Source organism: Protopterus annectens, chromosome 8.part0, assembly GCF_019279795.1.
Source record: "Protopterus annectens isolate FY-2018-M chromosome 8.part0, PAN1.0, whole genome shotgun sequence".
NCBI lineage: Eukaryota > Metazoa > Chordata > Ceratodontiformes > Protopteridae > Protopterus > Protopterus annectens.
This window is the reverse complement of record NC_056741.1, coordinates 330837011-330859548: the sequence shown is the minus strand read 5'-3', so window position 1 is coordinate 330859548 and position 22538 is coordinate 330837011. Positions and strand designations below refer to the sequence as shown.

Below are 22538 nucleotides of genomic sequence, written 5' to 3'. Positions count from 1 at the left end.
CAATGGTATTGTGATTGTTGCCCACAGTGACACACTAGCAACTAAATTTGGACCAACTAAGAGTAGAATAACGAGAGGGAGAACTGAGTTTAATAAACGGAAAAGACAACTGTGCAGAGCTCAGTATTTTACAAATGCATAATAAGGTTACCATTTACTTGACTTCAAAATGTCAAAGAATAAAGTTAAAACTATTAAGTCTGGTTCACAAAAAGAGTAGGATTAAATAGTATGCTTTGTTTCCAAATTAACGCCAACTATAAATAAAAAAAATTCTACAAGACATGCAAGTCTAAAACACTGCAAAGTAACTATCCTGCAAAACCCCAGAAATTAAGAGAGCCAACAACTGTAAATCAACAAACTGAAAACCACAACATTCTTAATAAATGACTCCCTAATTAAATCACAAACAAACCTAAAATGACAAGTCCTAAAATACATTTTGGAACGCACACCAGTTATAAAAAAGTACATCGACACTACCAGCATCTTAAAAGACTAAATAAGTAACAGAAGCCTGAACAGCAAGTGAGAATTCAAGGCAAAGTACCTGTAATACACTGTCTTCTATGATACACTGCCTTCTATTACAGGAGTAGAGATCCATTCTCCTGTGCTTAGGGAAAGTAGTGAAGGATAACTAGGAATTCACTGTACAAGCGTCTGTCACGGTCAAATGTCCTCCCGCAATAGTGTGCGCTGTAACAACATTTATGAAAGACCAGTTGGCTTTTCAGCCACATAAAGGTAATACTGTGCACTAACCACTTGTTAAAAGAGTTTATCACACAACAGTAGTACCCATCCTACATAGGAAAAAAACACCTGCACTGCCTTCCTAAATCCATACATCACCTGATGTATACCCACAGATAGTGGGAGTCCACTCAGGGTATGGAGAATATGCTCATTTATACTCTAAAACTCAAAATATACTGACAGGTGAATAAACTAGCCATAATACACATCTGAAAATATTTCTCATAGGAAATGAGGAATAATTCTGAATGATACATAATCCTTGTGAAAAAGCATGCACGTTTCCTTACATGTGAAAACTGTGCAACTCAGAAAGCCAGCAGAGTTGTTGGCTACCACAGTTCCTTCTAGGATATGAACTTAAGTCCACTAAAACAAGACAGTTTAGAACAGAAGAAAAGACAATACTGAACATGTCCCACAATGGAAACCAGTTCAAAGGGGATATGAATTTATTTTCCTTAAAAGTTTGATCAGCCAAAGCGCTGTCCTTTACTAGAAGTCACTGTATGCTTCACAGGCTCACTTTTCAACAAACCTCATAACACAAGCATATACCATTAAACAAGCACTCCCAAAAGGCACCATATTCCCCTTACAATCAAATTTGGTTTCACAACCTTGGAATAAGTTACAATATGAATAGCTTTGACCCTATTTAATGACACAGGCTGGACTCAATCAATGAAACCCAACAGATCACCAGTCCAAAAAGACTGGAACATGAATCGTAGGGGTGAAAAGAATAAGACCAAAGTTAAATAAAAGTCTGGAATAAGGAAAAACAGACCTAGACCTGTGCATCAACATACTGGCGTAGTACAGAGACCTATCCAGTGCAAATACAGAACAAATTCTCCAATGAGTGCTTTAACAGTTGCAGTACTACTATAAAGCCTTCAGGTGAAAGTGGTCCCCCTCACACTGCCACAGTCCAGAGTGCTTGGACTGCAAACCTCTCTCAAGAAAGGGCACTTACTTTCCTTCTGGAAAAAGCAAAACCTGGACAAAACTGCTACCTCTGACATATTTATAATTTCTCAGAGCTAAACTAAATGTGTACATAAGCCTGCTGACAAAAATGTTAAATTATTCCAGTACTAGTACACTCAAAAATCTAAAGCATTCAGTACCTGCAAATGCATATACTGAATAACTTTTTCAAAAACATTTTTGCTTTAAATTCTGTAACTTAATTCATATATAAAACAGTCCTCAGCTAACGGGTTTACATATATTCATTGGGCATGGACTGCCCATGCTAACAGTACTTAATATGCAAAAAAGGGTAGGAGCAAAATTCATTGGAAAAAATGGGAATTGTGAGAGTAATACAAACAGGAGGAATGAGTTTTAAAAGAAAACAGAACTTGAATGAGCTAGGTAATGTCTGACTGACAATGATTGGGTAGATAAGTTATGTACATTGTAGCAAGGATGTGTCAATGTGGTTTGTTTTCATTTATATAAATGTATGACTCATAAATCATCACTTGTGACATAAGCAAAGATTTTTATTTAACAAGAGAAAGAAGGCAGGGATTGAATAACTTATGTAATGTTGCTTAGACTGTATGACATAAAACAATATATGTGATATGTTTGTAAATGTGAACTTGCTAATATGGTTTGATTACTTTTATATAAATATGTCTGCGCATGTCACAAGTGATAATTCATTAATGATATTTAAAAAAATTGTACTACCGAAATTAACAGAACCAACCAACCAATAAAAAATTCACCAGGAAAAAAAAGTGTTTAATATGCAATACATAGCTGTGATGTTACAAGGCACTCAAACATTTTGAAGGTGTACATTTTAATTGCACAGTAGGAAACTGATGACACGTGCAAATATGCTTGATTTGTGTGCGTGCCTGTGTGCACGCATTTTTACTGTATTACAGTTAATCAAGAGTTTGATATCACATGCACACACCACACATACATTATACACGTACAACAACGGTTTTATGTTTTTGATCTGAATGATGCTTCTGTTGCAAGTTCAGATGCAGCCAACCATCTCAGCCGCAAGTTGTTCTGAAATTTACTCATGGCTAAAGCCACAGCCAGCCAGGGGAACCACAGATAAAAATACCTTTGCATTTATTTATTTGATGGATTTGTACTCCTCAAAATGGAGAACATAGACATTTGTGCTGTAACTGAGACCTGGTTTAAAGCAGCAGAAAGTGCCCTTGTGCTACCAGGCTACAACTCAAACCACTCCTTTCGACCCCGAAACATGGACCGAAGCTCCAAAGGTGGTGGTGTCTCCATATTCATAAATGATATGCACACCTCCAGACTAGTGGCTCAACATAATGCATCTGAGATACTTCAGGTACAATTAACACCGGGTAAGACGGTGATCTAGGTCATAGCCTGCTATAGGTCCCCAACCATCTCCTTAGACTCTCACTCCACGTTCCAAAGCACCCTGGAATCTATCAAGGTCCAATCCAACACACTCTTACTAGGAGAATTCAACTACTCCTCCATCAACTGGGAAAACTATTCAAGCACCAATACAGTGGCCCAACTCTTCCTGGAATTCATCAGTTCCAATCCCCTGGACCAGCTCATTCTGACCCCCACTAGAGGAAGCAACATCCTTGATCTGGTTATTACTAACATGGGCGACCACTGCTCTACACCAATAGTCAATCCCTCCCTGGTAAGATCCCACCATAAACTAATCACCATGGAAATCCACAAATTACCCACACCCCCCACAAAGGTAACCACCTTGAAAAACTTCTCCAAAGCAGACTTTGGACTCCTAAAAACAGAGGTGGCTAACTTTATGGCACCCATGCCAATGGAAAATAGCTACATGACTGCCGAATCACACACCAATGCACTGTACAAACATGTACACAAATGTATGGAATTAGCCATACCCAACAGAACCAAGGCGCACTCCTTCAAAAAAAGGAAGCCAATCTGGTGGTCCCCTGCCATTAATAAACTCTACAACAGAAGGAAGAAACTGTTGCAGAAAAAGGTGAAGTCCCAAGACTGGAAAACTCCCTTATTAGTCTCAACAAAAAGTTGAGATCCCTCATCAAATCCTCTAAAGCCAGTTATGAAGGCAGAATTGCGGCCGACACTAAAAACAATCACAAAGCCTTCTATAGCTATATCAAGAACCACCATGGCAATACCCAGACTTCCTCAGAGATACTGCACAATGGTACCTCCTATATTCAAACAACAGATATTGCCAACAGATTCAGTGCCAACTTTAACCCCACCCACCCAAAGGACCAATCACAATACTGGAAGAATGCCAGGCACCCAGCATTACTGCAGCACAGGTTAAAGCTGCATTAGCCAAGGCCAAGAATACAGTCTCCATGGGACCCGATAATATCCCTGACTGTTTTACATGAACTATAAAGCCAACTGGCAAGACATCTGTGTGCCCTGTTCAGTCACAGCCTCACCTCGGGCTTTGTCCCTACCGAATGGCGCACTGCTACAGACATCCCTCTCCATAAAGGTGGAGAGACTACAGACACTGGGAATTATCACCCCATTAGCCTGACAAGTCTAATATGTAAAAGCTATGGAGCCCATAATCATGGACCTGATTAACAAAGATATAGGAAATCTCCAAACTCTAGACCCCATACAATTTGGCTTTGTGAAAGGGAGATCACTCCTGCTCAACCTGGTTGATTTCTTTGAGTCAACCACCAGGGCTGTGGATGAAGGTAAACCAGTGCATACAGCCTACCTCTATCTGGCCAAGGCCTTTGATACCATTCCTCACTCGGTAATTATTGATAAACTCACCAAACTAGGCATCAACCCCTATATCACTAGGTGGGTTGCAAATTGGCTCACAGACAGAACACACAGTGTGAAAGTAGTGAACTCCAAGTCAGACTGCTGACCAGTCCTAAGTGGAGTCCCACAGGGATCAGTCCTGGGTCCCTTCCTGTTCGGAATCTACTTCTCAGAAGTCCAGGCCAACACAAAGGGACTCTGGCTGTCCAAGTTCACAGATGACTGCAAGCTGGGAGCCATTATTAACTCTACAAGGCCATGGAGCAAAACATCAAGGATCTTATCAACAAAGATGTAGGTAATCTCCAAACACTTGACCCTACTTAGTTTGGATTTGTAAAAGGGAGATCATGCCTGTTAAACCTGGTGGACTTCAAGACAGTCACCAAGGCCCTGGATGAGGGGAAATCTGTACATAAAGCCTACCTAGACGTAGCCAAGGCTTTTGACATTACCCCCCCAACTCGGGTATAAATGACAAACTCACCCAGCTAGGTATCAACCCTTATATCATTAGATGGGTTGTTAACTGGCTCAGTGATGGAACATATAGTCAAAATAAGGGACTTCACCTCCAACAGTAGACCTATAACCAGTGGTATTCCACAAGTATCAGTCCTGGGAAATCTAGTGTTTAAACTCTATTTCTCCGAAGTACAAGGAAAAACTAAAAGTCTGTGGCTGACAAAGTTTGCCAATGACTGCAAATTGGGAGAACTCAGAATCCCCAAATGATGGCAGCATCTTACAAGAGGATCTTAAACAAATGATTGGTGTAAAACCAGAACCTTAAACTCAATGCAAAAAAATGTACTAACAGGCTTGTTGGCTGTTGGTGAAGCACCCACCAAGAGGAGAAAACGCTGAGAGAAGAAAGGAGTCACTTTTGAGATTTTAAGTATTTTTCCTCTGTTTATTTGCCAAGTTTTTCTGCATAGCGCCTATTTTGAGCATTTCCTGGCTTGTTAAACTTGATTTCTGCATTAATAACTGTATTTAGAGCACAACCTAGAGCTGTTTACTGAATTTCCTGTTTGCACTTATTTTTAAAATCGTTTTTTTCTCAAAACTTGCATTTTATCTGTCTTTGGCCTAGCACTCTTGTGTGGGGTCATTTACTGCACTGTTATAACTTGTTGATACTTGTGAACCTCTGCTATCTCTGAAAAACAAAAACAAAAAATCTTGCTTTTTCCCACTTTTCTGAGATTTAAAAAGTTCAGTTACAGGCTTGCTGTTCTTGAACTGTTTGTAAGTTTCTGTGAGGCCATTCTTTGCTTGGGCTAAAGGGAAGTCTCTCTGTTGATCAGTGGCAGTGAAAAACATTGAGCAGCCTGCCTGCCCCTGTGGGAGTGGTTAATGACTTGAAACTGTAGTTTTATTGGCCATTTTGGGTCAATTCCAAAACTCCTTCATCTTCCTCTCTTAAAACCCTCTTTTGTGCGGTTTTGCACGTTTTTGTGCATAGCGCATCAGCGGGCAGTGCCTCCTAATTGGGTTTAAACTATTCCTGGCTCCACAAAGTCTGCTCTTCACTTTTTCCCTTAGAACTGCTCTATCTCTCAATTTAAACACCATATTCTCATTCTAAGGCCCTTCACTGGTCCAATTAAGTAATCCTACAAGTTAGCACTATTAAACCATAAGCACTACTTACTCTTATACTCCCTACGATTACCCTGTCCTCTATTGGTCAGTCTTAAATTCAGTTTCCCTATATTACTCTAGCATGTCCAAAGGTCAGTCAATGGTTTCCTCTCCAGTCCAGCTGGTGAATCTGGGAATTTTGAGGCAATGTTACAACTGTCTCATGTACACGGACAACCCTCTCCTCCTCCAAACAGGTTCAAATATATGTGAGAGATGCAACTATTTAGCCAAACTGGAGGCTGAGCTCTCTCATCTCAAAACTGGTGTAACCAGTCAGGAGGAGAAGGTAACCTCACACAACACAATTCCAGTATCACATAGTCCCACCACATCAGCGAACCAAACACATAAATACACAAAAACATACTTGGAGGCTCTAAATAAAAATCTACCTAAGCAACAGAGACCACCAAAGCAGACATCCAAGCAAACGCTACCTCAAAATAAAACACACACAACACATAACCCACAAAGTCAGTGTGCAAAGCAGCCACAGCCCTTTAGGCTGAATAACGCACCTGATACTCTTGTAATAGGTGACTCTATTGTCAGACACTGACGTCCCACTCACCAGGCTGAATAAAGAGAAGGTCACGGTGAGCTGCCTGTCGGGTGCTAGGATCCGCCACATAACGCAAGCACTCGTGTCACTCCAAAGCAAATACAAATATGACTCCGTCATTGTACATGCTGGTGTGAATGACCTGAGATGCACCTCCCTGGACTACATGAAAAGAGACATAGAGGAGCTCTCTGATCATGTAGCCCAGGCTGGTATGACCCTGACCTTGAGCAGCATCTTACCCTCACCTAGAATGATGCCACAGTACAAAGACAAAATTATCGATTTTAACAATTGGCTAAAATTTTGGTGTCATTCAAAGGGGATCCAGTGTCTGTCAGCCTGGGATGACATGCTCGACAAGCCACGTTGCTTCACTAGGGATGGCTTGCACCTGTCACCACTGGGCTTTCGGATATTGGCAAAGGCTCTTGCCACCCCATAGTGCCTTTTTAGGCAGGCTCAAAAGTCAAACCCACCCCATAGACAGCACAAGGAACAAGAAACTAAGGGTAATGCTGCTAAATGCCAGAAGTCTTAACCTCAAGATGCACACACGAAGCTCTCCTCAGTATGGAGAACATAGATATCTGTGCAGTGACAGAAACCTGGTTCAAGGCTCCAGAGAGCACCCCAGCACTACCAGGCTATACCTCATATCATGCTTTTCGCCCCAAAACCCGGACCGAACCACAAAAGGAGGGGAGTTTCCATATTTATCAAGGATATCCACACCTCCAGGTTAGTGGCATTGCAGTATCGGAGACCATCCATGTGCAACTAACAGTGGGCAAGACTGCTTTTCAGTTTATAGCATCCCACAGACCACCCTCTCAAAGTCAGGAATCCCACTCGGCTTTCCTGAAAACATTGGAGAAAATGAAGATCTCTCCGAACACCATTATATTGGGCGACTTCAACTACCCAAATATTGACTGGGAGCACTACTCAAGCCCCAGCACCTTAGCCCAAAGTTCCTGGAAATTATAAACTCAAATGCTATGGAACAACTAGTCACCACTCCCACAAGAGGGGACAACATACTAGACCTGATCATTACCAACATGGGGACTCTATGCTCCACACCAGAAGTATATCCCTCATTGGTAAGATCAGACCATAAATTAATTTCACTGGATGTCCACATCCCAACCCACCCCAGCCCAGAAAACCACAGTGAAAAACTTCTCAAAAGCGAACTTCTCACTTCTCAAAACCGAAGTGGAATCCTTCAAGGCCCCAGGGCCAGTGGAAACTATGGCCCAAACTGCAGAATCCTATATAAATGCATTCTACGGACATCTCCAGGAATACATGGATCATGCTATCCCAAACAAAACCAAGACCCAATCATCCAAAGGCAGGCGTCCAGTCTGGTGGACCCCTGCCATAAATAAACTGTACAACAGAAGGAGGAAGCTACTACATGATAGAGCAAAATCTCTAATAGGGAAGGCATCTCTGATCAGTACTAGCAAAAAATTACGATCCCTCATAAAATCCTCCAAGGCCAGCTTCGAGAGAAAAATTGCACAGGACACCAAAGACAATCATAAGGCTTTTATCAGTTATGTTAGAAACCTGGGATGCAACTCCCAGACTTGTTCTGAGTTGATTCTAAACGACAAAAAATACACTGAACCCACAGACATCGCCAATATCCTGGCAGACAGCTTCAGTGCAAAATTCTCCACCCCCTCCCCCCAAAAAGAGCAAGTATCTATCCCGGCAGAGGGCTGCCTCCCAAACATCTCTGATGCTCAGGTGAAGGCTGCCCTCTCCAAAGCAAAAAACACTGCTTCCATGGGACCAGATGGCATCCCAGGTTGCGTCCTACATGAACTTCAAGAGAAACTAATCCCTCAAATAAAACAGCTATACAATCTCAGCCTCACTACAGGATATGTGCCCACAGAATGGCATACAGCAACAGTGGTCCCACTCCACAAAGGTGGAGCCTCTACGGACCCTGGAAACTATCGTCCCATAAGCCTGACTAGCTTAGTCTGCAAGGCTATGGAGAGGATCATTATGGAGCTCATAAACAAAGACATTGGGGACCTACAGACACTAGATCCTACCCAGTTCGGCTTTGTCAAGGGCAGATCCTGCCTTTTAAACCTGGTTAACTTCTTCAAAACAGTCACCAAAGCCATAGATGAAGGGAAGGTAGTCCACACAGCCTATCTGGACCTTGCAAAGGCATTTGACACAATACCCCACTCGGGCATCATAGATAAGCTATCCAGCTTAAACATAAACCCCTATGTCACAAGATGGGTCGCAAACTGGCTCAAAGATAGAACCCACAGAGTGAGAGTTGCTGGAGCCATGTCAGACTCGAAACCGGTCACAAGTGGCATCCCACAGGGTTCTGTCCTGGGACCACTCTTGTTCGGTATATACTTTTCCGAGGTACAGGCAAACGTGGGAGGACTATGGCTCACCAAGTTCGCAGACGACTGCAAACTGGGCGCCATAATCAACTCTCCAGCTGACACAAACATCCTTCAAAAAGGACTCAAAGAGACACATAACTGGTGCCAGCGCCATGGTTTAAAGCTAAATGCCAAAAAATGTATAGTCATACCCTTTGGCAAAAACAATGTGCCCACAAATTACCACATAGGCGAAAACCCATTAAGTACAGAGACAGTTATTAGGGACCTGGGGACCCAAGTTGATAGCAATCTCTCCTTTGAAAACCACATTGCCAAAGTGGTTAGAAAGACCTTCTACATAGCCCACCTCATCACGAAGGGTTTCACATCTAGATCAAGAGAGGTAATCATGCCCCTTTATTCATCCCTCATCAGGCCCATCATAGAATACAATGCCCCTTTTGGGATGTACCTTGCCCAACACCTGCAGCAATTAGAAAGACCCCAAAAATATCTCACCAAGAGGATCAAGGGTCTCAAACAGATGCCATATGCTGCTCCGTTAAAAAAACTCCAGCTCTACTCAATTGCATACCGCCTACTTCGAGGCGATCTATGCCTGACATACAAAGCTATATCAAATCCAGAATTAATGGAATGCTCCACCTCAGTAAATCTAAATCCCTTACAGCCACACGCTCGAGGGACTTGAACCTCAGCACAGAAATAAATAGAACTTGCTGGAGGGACAGGTTCATAACCCAGAGGCTCCCTTCGCTCTGGAATAGAATTCCAGTTCATGTGAGGCAGAACACCTCACTGAATCTCTTCAAGAAGAATCTCGATAGGTGGATGGGTGATCATAGGTTTGTCCCAGGGATTACTCCCGTGTCACTATTAGACAGAGGCACAGTAAACTAAACGTTAAAAAGGGCACAGTATACTCAAATCAAGAGGTGGCGTAAGCCATACAGAAATCGGGCTAGGCTTATAATTGCCCCAGGGAAGATAGCCTAGTATGAACCTATGAACATCCCTTTCAGTAAGAGTGACGTTCCTGTTAACTACCACATCAACAGCAACACCCTAAGTACACACTCTGTGGCGAGAGACCTGAGCACACAGGTTGACAGTAACCTTATCTTTGATCACCATGTCTCCACAGTGGTAGAAAGTGCATTCTATACTGCTCATTTCATAAGTAAGGGCACTGTCAAAAAAAAAAAAAAAGTTGTAATCTCCCTGTACTCCATCAGGCCAATAATTAAGTACAGCACCCCTTTTGGTATGTACCTTTCCAAGCACCTGCAGTAACTGGAGAGACCACAAATGTTCCTCACAAGGAAGATTCAAGGATTTCAGCATCTGTCCTATGTGGATCGTCTTGAGATCACCGTCACTTTATTCTGTTTCATACAGACTACCCAGAGGTGATCTTTGCCTTCCATATAAGGCAACCTCAGACCCTGCTTTACTGAAGATGTTGCGTATTAGCAAGTCAAATGGTACACGGGTTACTTGCTCTAAGACCTTAACTGGTATGTGACACTAACAGAACCTGCTGGAGGGACAGAACTGTCTCCCAGAGGTTACCACACCTTATGAACAGACTCCCACTTCATGTCAAACAGAGCACCTCATTGGCCCTCTTCAAATGCAATCTGGACGACTGGATGGGTAACTGTAAATTCATCCCGGGAGTTCCACCTGTGTCCCTCTTGGACAGGGGAATAGGTGCTGATCGTGGAAAAAAGGGTAGAATTTTACTAGGCTTGTAAGGGCCCTAGGGTCATTAGCCTAGTAACTTCCTATGATCCCATTTCGAATAAACTACTCAGAGCTCATTACTAAACAAAACGTGGGATAATTCCATGCATATTTAAGCATGTAACAGAAAGTAAATCTAGGGTCATCCACAATAAAGGGGGCAACGTGTGACAAAGTCATAAAAAGAAAGGTTCTGTAACCAGACAAAAAGCTTCTCAACTAAAATAAACAAAGGACCAAAGGTTATTTCTGCAACATCTAATAGTTTACTACAGTACACCCTTATGCTTTCAACCTTTTCTCATAAAAGGTAGCTGGCTAAGAAGTTACATGGCTGAAGACAGAACACAAAAGGCAACTGGCAAAGCTGTAATGCAACTGGTTATGTCACATGACAGCAGTTTAGATAAGGAAAGTATTAAATAACGGCCACTCTGGCCTCTGAGGGGGAATACTTTAGAATTGTTGACTGCGGTGGTGGTGCTGCGGTAGCATTGTTGCCTCACAGTAAGACGTTGTCCTGTTCGATTCTCAGCTAGAGCATCTTCTGTGCGGAGACATGCATGAATGGGCGTACCTTCGTTGAAGGTTGTGCGTCAGGGCTGGCAACTCAGCACATAAAAATCTACTGCCAGTCATTAGCGGACCGGAGTTCCACTGTGACGACCCCTAACCGGGAAAAGCCGAAAGACACAACAACTGTGCAAACATTTTACATTATGAGTGCACATGTGTGCATATGTAGATATATCTATCTGCACACACACACACACACAAAATCTCCAGTAAAAGTATTCATTCATCAGACAGAGAAAGACTGGAAGGTTAATTAACAGCGAAACTGCAGCTCTTAGTGGCACTATATTTCTCAGAAACCCTGAAGTGTCAGTATGGCCACGACAGGAGAAAACCACACTTAACTTTTTAAATCGTTAAAACATAAAGCTATTCAGATTTAATACCAAAAATAAAAGTAGCATCAAATGATCTGAAAACTCACTGTACCCAACTAGCAAGCTTTTAAATGTGAAGCTGAAACAAGAAAATATTTTTTCATATAACAGTACAACTTGACAACAAAAACTCAGTCTGAAATTAGTATGCATGGGTGAATCACTCTATAAAAAGTGACAAATTATTACTATATGCTGGTAAAACATGAATACTTGCAAATATGATAAAATAACTAGCTTCACATTAATTTGCATGACTGACAGCAATCTGTCAACTTATAAATTAACAGCCAACATATCCTTTGGGTATTGGTCTATTTTTATTGACATCTAATGCAGTCACTGCCAAACAACATGTTATATCAAACATCTGTCAACTAATTCAACTTAAGAGTAATGCAACTATACCCTCAAATTTCTAATCTTATGTCCATCTTGTTTTTCTGTATTACACCATTCTACGTACCATTTTTCATGAGTACTTTCAGTTTGCGTTGAAGCTTTTCACACGTACATGACCTTCATTCAGCTGAGCTAATACATATACCAAACAGAAATTAATACCCAACCATATGTATAAAACATAGTAAGTAAAGAAATTAGTGCTCAACCTCGTATCAATAAAAAATAAACAAACAGCTCATTAAACAACAAATATAGTCAAAGCAACACAACTGTCTCACTATCCAAGTTGGCTTCTCTCTATGCACAAGAATCTGACTCTCTAAGTTCTTGGAAAAAGGCAAACCTCAAAAGCAGAAATCTCATTCAATGAGCAAGTAATCCTATTTAAGCATTTTACTGCCATGCTACTGGTAGAATACCACAAATACTCACCACAACTGGTCCGCCTTCTTGTGCCACATAAGAAATCACAGCTGAAGAAAAGTTGAAATAACCTGCCTGGAGAGGTCTTAGTACTACAGTGTGAGACACGTTACTGGCTCTAAAATATCAAGTTAAGGACATTTAAATGAGAGATGATCCAAACATCACAAACTGTTGCACTAAATCAATGCACCTTTACATACATCAGTCTGCACAAACATGACCATGCACGTATAAGAATGCCACTTCACACAAGCACTTCAGATTTATTCTAAAAACACCCTGCTAATGATATAAATTAAATCACACAGTCTAGGGTGCAAACTGTACTCTCTCTCACATGCATCTTGGAGGGTTGCTAACATGAGGATACAGGCCTTGCGATAAAACAGATGCACTCTAGTGTATGAGTAAACACATTGTCTTAACAGATTTTAAAGCAAAGGGGAGAGTTTTCATGTAAAATATCAGACTTCTTCAGACCCTTCTGTGAAACACTCTGATAAACTTAACTATACAAGAGATCTACCTACTTAAAAAAAGGACCAGAATCACTTGGACTAATGGCTGAAAACTTTCACTGTAACATTTCCCTAACAAAAGAGCCATCCTATGGCAGGCAAGCTGACTACCAAACAAAATTGTCAGACTCCAAAATCTAGTTAGAAGGCTGAAGTGGCCAGAGATGGACCAATAAGAATTGAGAGAAAGGTAGCCAATTACAGTCAAACTGGGAATAAAAGGCAATCAATCATTTTTTGGATTCAGAAAAGGCCAAAAACAGCTGGCCAGATTTTCTATTAAATTAGTCCTGTCTAGGTAAAAACAAATTTGTCTATGTACATCCAAGGTATGCAAGCAATATTCCCCTCTGTTAGAATGATTACGGAAGAACACTGGCAAATCAATAGTGTGATTGATAGATAACTCAGAAACGACCTTGGGTAAGGAGGTCGGATTGGTCCTTAATGAAACTCTGTCCTTGTGAAAGATGAGGTAGGGGGGTTTGATAGACGAGGCCTGTAATTCAGAAATACGTCTGGCAGAAGTAATAGCAACTAAGAACAACATTTTCCATGACAGATACTTTAGATCACAGGTACATGCAGGCTCAAAAGGAGAAGGTGTCAACCCTTGAAGGACTAAGGCCAAGTCCCAAGGTTGAACAGGTTCTCTGAATGGAGGCTTTAAGTTGGGTTACGCCCTTCAGAAAGGTCTTGCAAAGTCTGTGCGACATTAAGGAAGAGCCCTGGAAGCCACTATGAAAATTAGAAATTGCATCCAAATGAACACGAACTGTGGAGGCTGCTACCCCTGATTTAAAAAAGGTCTGAAAGATATTCTAGCACAATAGAAACAGGGGCTGTAAAAGGGTCCATTTGTTCATCTTGTAGGCAGAGAGAAAACCTCTTCCATTTGCTGCGGTAGAGTAATCTGGTGGATGATCTAGGAGAGGCAATCAGAATGTCACGCACAGGGGAAGACAGGTCATGCTGCCTGACAATCACCGGAAGTGGATAAACCAAGCTGTCAGTTTCAGGCTGGATAGGTTTGGATGAACCAGACTTTGCGGGTGAGAGATCAACTCTGGAGTTGGATTAAGAATCCATGGTCGAGCTAGGAGATGAGGCTACAGGAAGGGAAACTAAACTTGTCGAGGCCAATATGTAGCAATGAGGATCACTTTGCTCTTCAACCGATGTGCTTTCTTGAGGAACAGGGGAATGAGGGGTATCGGAGAATAGGCATATAGCAGACCCCGAGGGTCAATCATGGACTACAGCATCCCTCGGTGACTGTCCCTGAGGGCAGATCAGGGCAAAGTAGTTGCTGCACTTGTGATTGGACGGGGACACAAATAGGTAGCAGCAAGGCTGGCCCCAGTGATCGAAAAACTTTGCCGCCACTACAGGATTGAGGAACCACTCTTAAGGCTGTAGAATGCATCTGCTCAACTTGTCTGCTATCACATTGGAGCTCCTGGGAATGTGCATCGCTATCAGAAAATGGTTGGAGGCTATCGCACATTGCCATATTCTCATGGCCTCTCGACAGAGTGGGCATGATCTGGTTCCCCCTTGTTTGTTGATGTACCAGACTACTGCCACGTTGTCCGACTGAAATGTAATAGTCCCTGACGGAAGGACCAATTGGGAATGCTTGCAACACTAGTAGCACCGCCCTCAGTTCTAGGACATTGATATGCAGATGGGCCTCTGTCTGTGACCAAGTGCCTGGGACTGTCTATGCCTTGGCATCCATGGTCTCTGTGGCGTTGGGCTGATGAGGGTTTAAGGGGCGTGACCACTGGTGAGGGTTGTTTGACATCCACCAGAGCAAGTCCTGTTTGCAAATCTTGGTTATTTGTATCGGAAATAAGGGGTGCTGGGATGGGTACCACTGAGTAAGAAGCAGCCATTGAAGAAACCTCATGTGTAGGCTTTGCAAGAGGGACTATGGTGATGGAGGCTGCCATAAATCCCAGCAGTTGAAGGATGGATTGGGCTGAGGCTAGATTTTGTGAAAGTATTACCTGAACCTGCTCTTTGATCCTATGAATTCTGTGATCTGGTAGAGAGGCTGTACAAGTCATTGTGTCCAGAATCACTCCAATGTACTCTAATGAGCGACTCGGAGTAAGGTTTGACTTCTTCCAGTTTATCAATATTCTGAGCTGCTGTGCAGTGTTTAGGGTGTAGGTCAAGGCCTGATCCAGTAGACATCTTGTTGGGGCAGTAATGAGCCAGTCATCTAGGCAGGGAAACACCTGGAATCGTTGAAGCCGCAGGTGAGCTGTGACTACTACCATGCACTTTATGACACTTTGGGGGCTGCAGAGAGACTGAAGAACAGTACCCAAAAACTGGTAATGACCGGCACCCACCTGGAAGCGAAGATACCTTCTTGAGCACCTTTCCACCTTTATGTGGTAGTACGCATCTTGAAGATCTATGGAGCACATCCAATCATCTTTTTCCAAAAGTGGAAGTATAGACTGAACCGTAACCATCCAGAATTTTTCTGTCTTTACAAGTTTTAGGGCGCTGAGATCCAGAATTGGTCACCAGTCCCCTGTCTTTTTTGGCACCAAAATAATCTTGAATAGAAGCCAGATCCTGTCTGGTCTGGGAAGACTGTTTGGATGACTCTTTTTTGAAGCAGCTCTGATATCTCTATAGCTGCGGCTTTCCTTTGACTGGGTGGCACGTCGGGTAAGCTTCTGGGTAAGGGGGGGAGTGAATATGAAAGGAATATGGTATCCTTTGGTGATGAACCTTTGTACCCAAGCATCTGTGGTTATGGTTTGCCAAGCAGAAGGGTACAAGGAAAAACGACCCCCCAGAAGCAATCAGCTGCTCCTCAGGAGCGCTGATAGGACTGTCCAGAGAAAGATTCCCTGGAACCCTGGTTTCACAGACCTCCCCTGCCCCGAAATGGGAGTCTTCCGTTAGAATTCCCCTCCCCTGTCTCTAGGGGAATACTCTGCCTGAGAGTTACGGAAAGGATGCACAGACTTTTTGTGCCACATTTTCCCACTCTTCTGATTCCTAGAATATAACTGCCGAGGAGAAGATAAATGGACACCCACGGCAGATAGGGTCTTACCGTCCCTGTTCACATCTGGCCAATGTATCTTTTACCTTGGACCCAAAGTAGTGGTCTCAATAGGGGCGTTAAGGAAGGACACCTTGAAGGGATCCGCAAAGGCGCATCCAGGCATGGCATCTCATGACCATGGCTGTACCCGCAGCTCTCGCCGCTCAGTCAGTAGCGTGTGATATCAAACGCATTGAGGAATTGGAAGCCGATTCTAGGGTCACTGAGAGGCCACCTTGTCTCGGACCTCATCAGAAACTGCTCCTGCCAAGGTCTCAGAGAGTTCGGACACCAAGTTTCTCTGTAGCCTTGTGAAATGTGCCAGGTAGTTCAACGACCTAACAGCAAAGGTCGATGACGCAACGACTCGCTTCCCTAATCTGTCCACCGCACGGGATTCCTTACTGGGCAGGTGAGTAGTCTGGCTCTCCTCTGCCAGTTCCTTCTTTGTAGCGGCAGCCACCACCATGGCATCTACTGGGAAACCTTTCAACCAATGGGGGCATTCTTCTGGGGGAGAAAGGATTTTGTCAGGCTTATGAGGTATGGCCTCCACAGAGTCCGGTGCCTTCCATGCACGATGAGCTTGACAAGCTCATTGGCAGGTGGGGTAACCCAGGAGGCAGGGGGCCGGGCACAAAAAGCCTGCAGGAACACAGACTACTCTGAGGAAGGTTTAGAGAACTTCCATTCAGCTCTCTGCTTTAAAATTTCGAGGATGTCATCAAAGGAAACCTTGTCAGAAGATGAACGTGGGGACTCCTCTCAGTCATCGTAATCTGCGTCTTCGGTGGAGTTCACGTGCTTCCTCTTACATGTAGTCTTGCGGTGGACTTCCTCAGTGGGAGACTCTGGGGAAGGCTGCAAGGACGGGGTCTCCAAGGGGAGAATGGCCTGAGACTCTTGCGCCCGGTGTCCGGGGGTTGCAATTTGAGACTGAGGCTCAGAGGCGGCCGAGAAGTAGCGGCCAGTGTCCTCTCCAAAGCCTGGAAGGCCGGCCCGCCCGAGGAGGGATGCCTCTTAACCTCCACAGAGGTTCGAGTATAGGTAGGAGTCTGTAGAGAAGGGTGATCAACTCCAGAGGGGAGAGACACTTTTGAAGAGGCAGGAATTCCTCTGGCCAAAAGCAGCTGGTCTACAAGACGCACCACATCATGTTTAGAAAGGCTTCTGGTAGACCTGACGGAAAGCTCTGAAGGTGATTCAGGCCTGTCCAAAAAAGGGCTAGCACGACCACTGAAAAAAGGTGCCTGTATAGGTAATGTCTGCATCGAAACTGGCAGTGTTTGTATAGTCAGTGCTACTAAAGCCGGCGCAGAAGCGGCATGCACTGAAATCAATGGTGCAGAAGATTCATGCACCAAGAATGGTGTCGTCAAAATTGGAGTTGTCAGCACCAAAACCATTGGTGCTGAAAAGGCCTGCACCGAAGAAATTGTCAGTGTTGAGGGGTCTGCACTGAGAAAACTGTTGACGCCGACGATGTCTGCACCGAGAAACTGGGTGGTGCCGAAGAAGTTTGCACTGAGACTTCAGTCGGTGCCAAAGATGACTGTGCCGATATACCAATCGGTGCCGAGGAAGTCTGCACTGAACTAGTCGGTGCCACAGTAGTCTGCACCATGAAGGCTGAGGTCTCAATTCCTTAGGGTCTCCAGAGGGAGATGATGGAAGAGACTTAGACCTTTTATGTTGTTTGAAAGGAGGAGAAGATTCCTGCGACCCAGAAACAGCCTCGCAGAAAGGGGTCTTAAGGAGACCCTTTAGTACTAGTTTATTTTAAGTTCATTCAAAGTCCTGGCAGAAAAACCTTTACAAATCTGACAGGGCGGCTTCACTGTGAGATGAGGCATGCCCAAACAGTAAACACACAAGTCATGCATGTCAGAGTGAGGCAGTTTGTGTCCGCACTCCGAACACCTCAAAGCTTGCACTCCCTTCCTTCTCAGACATTATATCCACAAAATAATCAAAACTAGACACAAACACGCTGTAGCAAGGCCCAAGGGAGGGCGAGGAAAGACCATCAACAAAGGTAGTAGAAGATACCAAAAAGGTACAAGTAATAAAGAATAAGATACAACTTAAAGTCGAAAAACTAAGAATTTTCTGAGAAAAAAACTCAAAAGTTATCAAACATATACAGCTAACTGGAGAGGAACGGCTCGACACGGGTGAACAGCAATGCGGCAAACGACCTGAGGTAACAGGGAGAAGGGCATGATGGGTAAAATCTTAGCTAGAGAGGTTTGTGGCTGACGCGAGCTTGAAAAAAGGCCGGCTTGTTTCAAGGTTGGAATCAAATTCCAAGAGTAAGGAATAAATGAAGATTAACAACATCAGACCAAAGGTTTTCTGGGACAGTGTGCAAATATATGGTGCCAGACATCGGAAAGGATCGTTTAGGAAGATAGGAGTAGTGATGAAGATGTGGAAAGAGAGAGTTGTGTTGTATGATAAAGAATGCAAAAACACTGAAGGAAAGTTCACACTACAGAAAGAAGTTGTTGAAAATATGGAGGTAAACAAACCAAAAAAGGTTACACCAACTTACTCATATGTGGTAACCATAGCCCTATACATAAGGTTGCTAAATAACCTTTCCCCAACAGTACCACTAAAGAGAGACATTTTACAAAGCCCATAATCTAACCTTAACCTGGGAACACACACACGAGCGTGAGTACAGACACACACACCCAATCCCCCCCAGACACACCCTCACCCCCCAAGACGCACACCCCCAGACACACACCTCCACACCCATCCCCAATCACACACCTCCACACCCACCTCCATACGCACGCACACATCACCAGATGCTTGCACTTACACACACATACCAGATGCGTGCGCTCACACACACACACACATCACCAGACGCGAGCGCTCACACACATCACCAGATACACACAATCACCAGACACGCACGCACAAACACACATCACCAGACACGCGTGCACACACAAACACACATCACCAGACACGCACACACACCCACCCCAGACACGAGCACACACACGCCCACCCCAGACACGAGCACACACACCCACCCCAAATGCGCACACACACACACACACACACACACACACAGACCCAGACACCCCCCCCACACACACACACACACACCCCAGACAGACACACACACACACCCCAGACAGACACACACACACCCCAGACAGACACACACACACACACCCCAGACAGACACACACACACCCAGACAGACACACACACACACACACACACACACACACCAGACAGACACACACACACACACACACACACACACACACCAGACAGACACACACACACACACCAGACAGACACACACACACACACCAGACAGACACACACACCAGACAGACACACACACACCAGACAGACACACACACACACACACCAGACAGACACACACACACACACCAGACAGACAGACACACACACCAGACAGACAGACACACACACACACACCAGACAGACACACACACACACACACACACTCACCAGACAGACACACACAGACAGACACACACACACACCAGACAGACACACACACACACCAGACAGACACACACACACCAGACAGACAGACACACCAGACAGACAGACAGACAGACACACACACACACACACACACCAGACAGACAGACAGACAGACACACACACACACACACACACCAGACAGACAGACACACACACACCAGACAGACACACACACACCAGACAGACACACACACACCAGACAGACACACACACACCAGACAGACAGACACACACACACACACCAGACACACACACACACACCAGACACACACACACACACACACACACACACACACACCCCAGACACACACACACACACACACCCCAGACACACACACACACACACACACACCCCAGACACACAAACACACACACACCCCAGACACACACACACACACACACCCCAGACACACACACACACACACACCCCAGACACACACACACACACACACACACCCCAGACACACACACACACACCCCAAGACACACTCACACATACACATCCCGGGACACACACACATACACACACACACATACACACCCTGGGACACACACACACACACACCCCAGACACACACACACACACACCCCAGGACACACACACATACACACCCCAGGACACACACATACACACCCCAGGACACACACACACATACACACCCCAGGACACACACACACATACACACCCCAGGACACACACACACTCACACACCCCAGACACACACAACCCCCAGACACACACACAAAGTCCCAATGCCGAAACTCATTATGCAAGATGTAATTGAATGCACAAAGAAAAACGCACGTGTGTGTGTGTGTGTGTGTGTGTGTGTGTGTGTGTGTGTGTGTGTGTGTACACACGCACGTGTCTATACCCATTACACAAACATATCCACACACACACACACAAACATGCAAATATACAGCTACTTAAATGGAAAAAAAAGGATAGCTAAGAAATTCCTTAGAAATTTGAAAAGGATACGGTGCAATCCTGTCCCACTTGACATTTAACATTCCGGAAACAATTCCAAAATCTTCAGGAGGGAAAGAATCATCACTGAGCTCAACCTCAAGGGCAGCACTAGAAAGAAAAAAAATGTTAATGGAAGCATTATTTCTTTTCCTAGATCTACTGAATAACAGTTATGAGAACAATTATGGCAATCAAAATGAACTGCTCATTCCTCAAGTAAGACAGACTATAAATTCCTTAAATGTACAGCAATACAGCAGGTTACAATAGTGTGGTAACACAAGTGGTTGAAGGATGCAAGGGTCTAAAAACTAAAAGTAGGTTAGTTTGATGGACAGACGTGAAAAAAAAAAAAAAAAAGATGTGTATGTGTCTACATACACACATATTATATATCCCCCCAAACATATAATACTTACATATGGCATTTAATCAAACATTTAGATGCTCAAAAATGCAACAACAATCTAAAAAAAGACTGAATATCAAGTCAACCAGAAAGAAAGAAAAAAAACAAACTGAATATCTGAACAAATGACTCCCATACGTTATGCTACATGGACCACTGTCTGGCTCAGTCAGACTTGTTACCAAAGGACAAATAAAATAAAGAAAGGAAATAGCTGAACATTGTCGGCACAACAGTTACTCAACATCTGTTTAGGTCAGCAAAATTTGATCGACTAAGGAGATGGTCAACAGATGTGCAAGATCACACAATATTCTGATACGGGAATATGTCCTTTCACCACTACTGTGCAGTTTTGGCATTGGTACATATAATTTTGCAAGGGTAGGTGCAGTGGGGGGGGACTTGCCCCCTGCAAAAGACTGTGTATTTTTTATGTTTTACTGTTGCACATGCAAAGGCCGTTTCTCTGTGCATGCCTAGTAGCACTGTCAACGTTTGCAATGTTTTTCACACCGTCAACGTCAACATTTGGGTCATTCAATCATAATCAGTAGATCCATATAAGTGCATATACAAACACACATTATTACATGTACACACACATGTGCAAGGCAGTTGGTCAAATGCTGCGATCAACAAAGGCAAAGAAACAGCCTGTAGAGACTATCAAAATACATTTGATTTAACTATACCACTTTTTGATTACAGAATGTGTACTTTCTCCATTGTAGTGCAATATCAGAGTTGGTACAAGTGTCAGGGGGTATAGAACTGCAGCCGCCCACATGGCAGTTGGGTGCAGGGTGGCTTGCCTTCCCTGCAAAAAGGGATTTCTGTGTTTTTCTCCTCATGGATTTATGCTTCCAAGTATAACTGCTCGTTCAGGTGTCAGTTGAAATTTTTAAGATTAGACCTTTTAAAATGTAATATGTATATATTTTTTATATATTTCCACACACCCTCATGCATCATAACACAATGAGCATATTTTCCACGGTTACTTGATACATTTCAGCTACACTTAGTCAATAAATGGAAAATGATGACAGTTCTTTTTGCTCTCAGTGGTCTACCACGAAACCTCAGTAACTTCTTTTTTTGTTACTGACCTGTAAAGAAATATTGCATTGGTCTATTAACACTGGAACACAGATGTGATGCAATACTTTTTACTGGACCAACACAGGTTTTGCAATTACTCGAGCTTTTGAGCCGGCACAAGCCCTTCATCAGGAATTAAGTTACCAATGTTAAATGCAGGGCTTAAATACCCACTTCTGCCCAAAAAGGGAAGTACATCATT

General features: G+C 43.6%; 1 protein-coding gene across 1 annotated transcript in view; it reads right to left on the bottom strand.

The window, feature by feature from the left end:
• Positions 1-22538, bottom strand: part of SSR2 (signal sequence receptor subunit 2) — a 265636-nt gene that overhangs the window by 194055 nt on the left and 49043 nt on the right. Inside the window, exons 2-3 of the mRNA XM_044079824.1 lie at positions 20833-20931; positions 12714-12822 (exon numbers count right to left, since the gene is read on the bottom strand). Coding sequence (XP_043935759.1) covers positions 12714-12822; positions 20833-20931 — 208 coding nt within the window. The remainder of the gene's footprint in view (positions 1-12713; positions 12823-20832; positions 20932-22538) is intronic.